Raw genomic sequence first — 7,101 nt, 5'->3', positions numbered from 1 at the left:
AAAGTTTAATCAAACTTGATAAAGAATATAAAACGAACAACCAAGCTCCATTTTTAAAGCCCCGTAACATTACATCTTCTTGTCGTATCATAACGAAGTCTTTAAGTTTCTTTTGTACTAGGATTCAATTAAAGAAGAAAACTAAAATTGTGCTCCACGCCAAATAACAAAACTGTAACGTTACGCTTTCAAAAAAAGAAAAAGGTTACGTCTTTATCTGATTTTCGTGATAGTGTTTTAACTTGACAAAGGTGGTGCTTGATTGGTTTGAGCTTGGGCTCCAAAAGTCAAAAGTGTCTGAAGGCCACAGGTTCAAATCCAATGATGAATAAAGATTCCCTTGTGACCATGTAGGTTCAAATACGATGCCTCTGCATTACCCGTAAAGCAAGTGGTTTTTCTGAGATTAATCAGCTCACATAGCAAGTAGGATATTCACGTTAATAAAAAAATGACGAGGACAAAACCTAACTTATTGACAATTATAGACACCTAAGAAGATGATGCTTTAAGATTGGATCAAACGTATAGAAATTGAACATGTGGGATAAGTTATTAGAATAAGAAACCTTCAACATTTGACCTTACAAAACAAACCTTTTCTAAGAAACTTCAAATCTTTTTCATCTACAAAAACCCTAAAATCATACCTACAAAGTCTTAATTTAGTTTCAAATTCATGGCTTTAATGGCGAGATCGAAGGTTATTTCTTATGGACGTTTAAAAGTAAGAAATCTTTACACCATAAACCGATCAACGTTTTCTCAAAACACGAAAACCCTTAACGGTTTTCATATGCTCCCAACCACGACCACCACGGCTTGCCAACGACGAGCGTTTTGCAAACTTAGCGGTAATCAAGAACCCCTTCCGCCACCACCTCCACCACCTCCACCGCCATCTCCGCCTGCTTCGAGTTCTTGGTAAGTTTCTCTTATCTAGTATTTTCGATCATTTAAGTTCTTAATTGATGGATTTCTACCAAATTTTTAGGGGAAAATGGACGATGGGATCAATATTGGTGACGATGGTTATACCCTTTATACAATTTAAAGGTATACATGTAATATTTTTGTTAGAAAAATGTAGTATAAATTATATATAAATGTAGTATAAATTAATATTTTTGAATTTGCAGAAGAAGTGGACGTGGTGATGGAGACAGCGGAACAGGTGATAGATGTTGTGGAAGTGGTGGCGGAAGCGGTGGATATGGTGGCGGAGAAGATCGCCGGCGATCTTCCAGACGGAAGCAAGCTGAAAACAACCATGGAGGCTGTTGAAGATATGGCGGAAACAGTCGCCGAAAAAGCTAAAAAAGCGGTGGATTTCATCGATGAGGTATGATTTCACTTTCAAACAATCCAACCCATCATTTTTCGTTCTAAAACAAATCAAATTCTTATGAATCCATGCATGAAATCTCTCAAGAAAACATAAATTAAATCTGATTATTAAAAAAAAAATCACAGGTTCAGGAAACGGAGCAGAAGTTGATGCCAAATGTCAAACCAGTCCAAGAAGGAACACAAGTGGCTCCTTGAGAAGCACGTCGATCCGACGGTTGACAAAATATGTCGAATTCTTTTAAAATTAATTAATGGTAGATGATTAGTTCTTTAATTATTCCTGTAGACGTATTGATAATTGACCTACTAACAGAAATAAAAGAATGATATTCTATTTGTAAATAAACTAGTTGTATATTCGTACAATGCAGCAGGATGTAAAAGCTTATTAAGATTATTTAATTTTGAGATATCAAATTCCTTAAAGATGTAACAAAACCTACTACGTTTGTATCTAATTTAGATTCAAATATACATCCATCCAAAATGTTGGTGTTAGTAGGTTCTACGATTATTCATAAACCCTTCATCACAACCCGAATGATTGGAGCGGTGGAGCAAAATACAAGCATTTGCCAATGACTAGAGCGGTGGAGCAAGATACTCGACCCGAATCACAACATATCTCGAATATATTGAATCAAAGAAACACTTGAAAGCAAATGAGTTTGTTAATGTATACAAATACTGTATATATAGATCTGTAGCTAAATGTCAACCTTTAAAAATAACCAGCTAGCTCAAACTCTAGTAGTAAAATGGAAAGCCAAAGGAAGACCTTTACAAAAGTATAAAAACGTGTGGAAGTTGTAAGGGTGTCGGTGCGACCGGAGGAGCGAAGGCGAGGAAAAATGTAGCTGGGGCAATGGAGGTAACTGGGAAAAATCAATCGTGAATTATGAAAATCTGAGGTTTACATTTGAGATTTAAAAAGGTAAGAGAGTTTTTGATGGTAAGATGAAAATATTAGGAACATAAAGGGTCAAAATTTGAAATGGGTATCTGGTTTAAATTTTCAATGTCTATTGGGAACCAAAACTAAATATGAGAAAGATAAAACTTAAAAGTATGAGTTGTAAATGGTGAAGCATTGTTGAGTCGTACCATATGCATAAATGACTTGTGATTAATTAAGACTGTATGCATAAAGAAGCAGTACCTTATGCATTTAAGGTTGTTTTTAAGACTTTTATCAAATCTGCTTTATAAGGTAATATAGATAACACTATCTTTCTGAATCTCGATACGGTCCCTGTCTCAAAATAAGTACATTCAACGTCCATGTAGTTTGTATTTTGTTTCGTTCTAGTTTCTTTGCCCTAACTCCGTTAGCTCAAGGGTATGCTCGTCTTTTTCTATCAAAAATTTCTTTAAACCACCACTTAGATGATGCCATTTGTAGGGGTGTAAATCGGATGGAATCCAATTGATTAAAGTGAATCTGATCCGATCCAATCATCCAATGGATGATGGATTTTTTTCATTTTATACAATCTAATGCATGATTGGATCAGATCGGTTCCATCATATCCGTTGAATATTACTATTGGTTATCCATTTGATTGAATTGGATCTATCCAGTATTTGGAAATAATTGTTAACCAATTAATCCACCATTTCAACCAATTATTATATTTTCTTAATTTATCAAAAAACATTACATATAAATTGATATTAAAAAATAATATTGTAAAATGTTAATAGTTATATATAATTATTAAGTGGAGGGTTGTAGGAGTAATTGAATGGTTATTGGATTGGATCCATTCGGTTTTATTGGATTATGGATTGTCATCATAGAACCAACCGATTCAATTGGTATTTTGAAATTTTGTATCTGACCCGACTCAATTACAACTGGCTATTCGATTATGGTTGGTCACTTGTAATCGGATCAGTCTGTTTAAATTGGATCAAATGATTTTCTGCTCACGTACCTCTAGCCATGTGTCTCGCTTCATGTCCCTCAACCACTTGCAACCATCTCTCTCCCGTTAAAACCATCTCTCCATCAACCACCACCACTATTGACCACCGCTAACACAAATCCAAACACAAATGAGGGTTTTCAAAACTCTAAATCAAACACATCCAAACTAAAAGTTCAACAACTTAACATATGAACATAAACAATATGTGAGAAAAACCAGTATCAGAATCAAGAGGGGGTTTCTTGGTAGAAACCAGGCAGCAACTGTAGTTATTCTCATTCCATAAGTTTCCAAATTTTGTAACGTAAGTTCTTTTAATATGTTTCATATTTCTAAGTCCTACACTTTTGGTCTTATTCCTTTCATTTGGTACCCAACTACTAGATCTTGAGAATTTCACGAGTAAATTACCTGTGTTGGTTAGTCAGTTTGCTCAATCACGTTCATGAAAACTTATCTTGATTGATAATTATATTCATCATATGTAGTTTATGATTAGTATTTTTGAGAACCCAATATCGGATAAAACCTGATGTTCTATTTTTTTTCACAAAATAATTACGTGAGAAAATGGTTTGGCGGTACTCATGACAGTGGAATATTGTAGAAGATTGATATCTGCAAATCTCATGTGTTAGTCTAAGATGTATCTTTCTTTAATTCCATAAGAATTTTCTTTGTTCATTTCTCTTCCAAATCATGAGACATGATTAAATTGTTCAGATACAATATTTATGGTCGGTATTTCATAACCAAGTATGACATTAGACAATCAAGCCCCCCTTATCAAAAATTTCTAGGTCCGCACTGTTTAAGAGGTGTGACATGACCTACGATAGCCTGAAACTGTCTTGGTAGCAAGATGCGTATCTCATGTCTTGTCAACTTCAAGGCATCTGTTATGGTGTCGTCGTGGCAGGATGTATCATACTGCTGCTATGGCACATGTTTTTTTAGCCGTTTTTTACTTTTTTTTTAAGTAACTCCAAGTTTATTTTTTTAATATATATGTATATAACTATATAATATTTATTTTTATACGAATTTAAATTATTCAATATTTTTGAGTAGTGGTAGAAATGTGTGTGTGCACACATACATTCTTGTTGTCATAAACCACACTTTGACAAATATTATAGCTCTTAAGGCTTGATTTTTACCATGTCATGTATCGCGCTACTATAAACATCGCTTTCATCGGCAAAAGTGTGGGTCGGACGTCAATGCTCATCCACATGTTGATACGGGTGTGATATGCAAGGGAAAGGAGAAAGATGATATTATTCGGTTTTGGTACATCAAGGGATCGATATTTTGTGTTGACAGGTTCCGGACACAAAGCACAGTTGAGATAAATATACTAGGTAAGACTAGGAGGGTACTCGCGCAATGCAACGAGATACATCTCGATTTTAATGTTTCGTTTTATTCTATCTTCGTCAATGTTATAATATGATTTTATATGGTACTGTGAAAACGATAATGTTTTTATTTTATGAATAAAATATAAATTTGATGGCATCATAAAATTTTGAAGAAAAAAAAGGTATCAATTTTAGTATCAAATTAAATATTTAAAAGTTATTTTTTTGTATAATTTATTTAATTCAATTCTTATTGTAATTTAATTTACATTTGATAATAATGTCATTTATTTTTGGTTTAATAATATAATTATTTTATAAAAATAATAATTAGTATTTTGTTAGAATTCGATAATTATCCTAAATATATTTTAGATTTTTTGTATTTAAAATGAGATACTTATCTAGTATTTGGTTATATTATCTGTAATTAATTACACGAATTCAAACATGGAGTTTTAATAAGTTGTACATATACACAATTTACTTACAATCTTGAAATTTAAGTAATATATATCAATAAACAGTATTTAATTCATAAAAAATAATTTTTAATTTTTTTTATCAAATACTATAACATTGATTCCTTCTCCCACCTACCCTTTCTCTCCTAATTGGTAGCATGTTACTATATTATTTGAATACTCAACAATTTTGAATGTAATTAAATAAATTGAAAATAATTTTGAAGCTATTAAATTATGTTGTGTAAACACAAATTTTAATTTTAATGCATTTAATTAAAGGAAAAATCGGATTTATAAACATTTTTTCAAATCGGAAAGTAATTAATTACCGATGACTTCTTGGCAAAACCGGAACGTTGGATTTGCTGATGGGTTCTCGACAACCATGTTATCGATGACATATGCCATCGGTATTTCCAGGAGATCTGATGGTAACCATCAATAAAATATGGTTTCACATTTCGTTTTTATAAATATAAAATTATTACTAACGGATTTGTTTGTCGCTAAATTTTAAAACTCCGTCAATAAAAATTATTAGTATAAATTTATAGATCAAGCTCTTAGTTTTTTACATTAAAAAAACCATCAAATATTAATCGACTCTACTAACAGATTAATTACCGACAAATATATCATTCGATGAAACACTAATTCGTATAGTGTCATGCCATTTAAAACCTTGGAACGTTTAATTTACAAAGTTTCTTTAAGGTATGAATATACTTTATTAGTGAACCATGTATCCAGACCCCCCCCCCCCTCTCGTCCAATCGAATATGAAAAAGGTCCCAAACAACTATATTTGTTGGATTCATGTCTATCAATTATATAAATACCCAATCATCAGAGAATGAATGTGAATTTGAATAAAATAAATCTAAAATATATAAAAATACGATATGTCTCAACTTCAATGGTTAAACATGAATAAGACGTGTGATTTTGAGACAACAGAATTTTATTCATATTTGACTAGTTGCGTACCCGCGCAATGCGGCGGGAGCTGTAAATTTTAACGATTTTGAAGTTTCACTGGTTTTATTAAAGAAGATTTAACGATGAGATAAGTTATACTTGATTTTTACATATCAATACAATTTGAATAAATAAGAGTTATGGTTCCAATTACAGTCTATCGATGAAAAAAATTGTATGACAATTTAAAATCTATTATATTTAAAATCCAACATATTTAAATGACTCCATAAGTGTGTTCGATTTACATCAAAAGCAAAATATCAAGAGACCGAGAGCGAGACCAAAAGTTATAGAACAATTGAATGAGAGATGAATGAATTTTTTTTTAATAACTCATGGTGAATATCAGTTTGAATCTCACCTTGGGGATGAGGAGAAAACATAGAGATATGAGAGGGTGAAAACATGAGTAAAAGATGTCAAAAGTATCTTGAGAACATGAAAAGAAAAAAGAAATAATGTATATTGGTAACTTACACTTGTGTTATTTTAACTGTAGATTAAGAGATTTTAAAACTTAATACATAAAGTAGTAGTACTTAATACATTATGAGTTGTTTTTAAGACTTTAAAAACTATATACATAAATGTATAGTACTTTATACATTAAAAATTATTTTTAAAATTCTTGATAAATCTGATTTATAAGATAATATAGATAACGTGAAATTAGGACTTCATCGATAAATGACCCAAAAATATTTTCCAAATTCAAGAGAACTCTACACAATTTCCGACGACGTGCATCCACCAATCACGAATTAAAAACATGTTTGTAGTAAATTTGGTAATTTTATTTGGAATTCAATTTAAGGAACTGCAAATTTTCTATATCTTGAGGAGTCAAAGGGACACGTGGCACGTAAATCCTTTTGGAACATACGATTCATTCGTGTCAACAAGGTTTATCCATAACGTGTGGAAATGTCGTACGAACATTCAAAGTTGACAACTCTCAACACCCCTTTTTCCCTACTTTTTAACCTAATAATTTTCTTCAGATTTCAT

General features: G+C 31.8%; 1 protein-coding gene across 1 annotated transcript; it reads left to right on the top strand.

The window, feature by feature from the left end:
* The first annotated feature begins 615 nt into the window (after positions 1-615).
* On the top strand, positions 616-1,736 carry LOC112511740. Its single transcript, XM_025117468.1, has 4 exons — positions 616-924; positions 995-1,056; positions 1,140-1,342; positions 1,474-1,736. The coding sequence occupies exons 1-4, from the start codon at positions 680-682 to the stop codon at positions 1,543-1,545; spliced, it is 582 nt and encodes a 193-aa protein (XP_024973236.1). The 5' UTR covers positions 616-679; the 3' UTR covers positions 1,546-1,736.
* Positions 1,737-7,101: the final 5,365 nt, after the last annotated feature.

Source organism: Cynara cardunculus, assembly GCF_001531365.2.
Source record: "Cynara cardunculus var. scolymus isolate 2C chromosome LG 4, CcrdV1, whole genome shotgun sequence".
In the NCBI taxonomy this organism is placed as follows: domain Eukaryota; kingdom Viridiplantae; phylum Streptophyta; class Magnoliopsida; order Asterales; family Asteraceae; genus Cynara; species Cynara cardunculus.
This window is presented reverse-complemented; position numbering and strand designations above follow the sequence as displayed.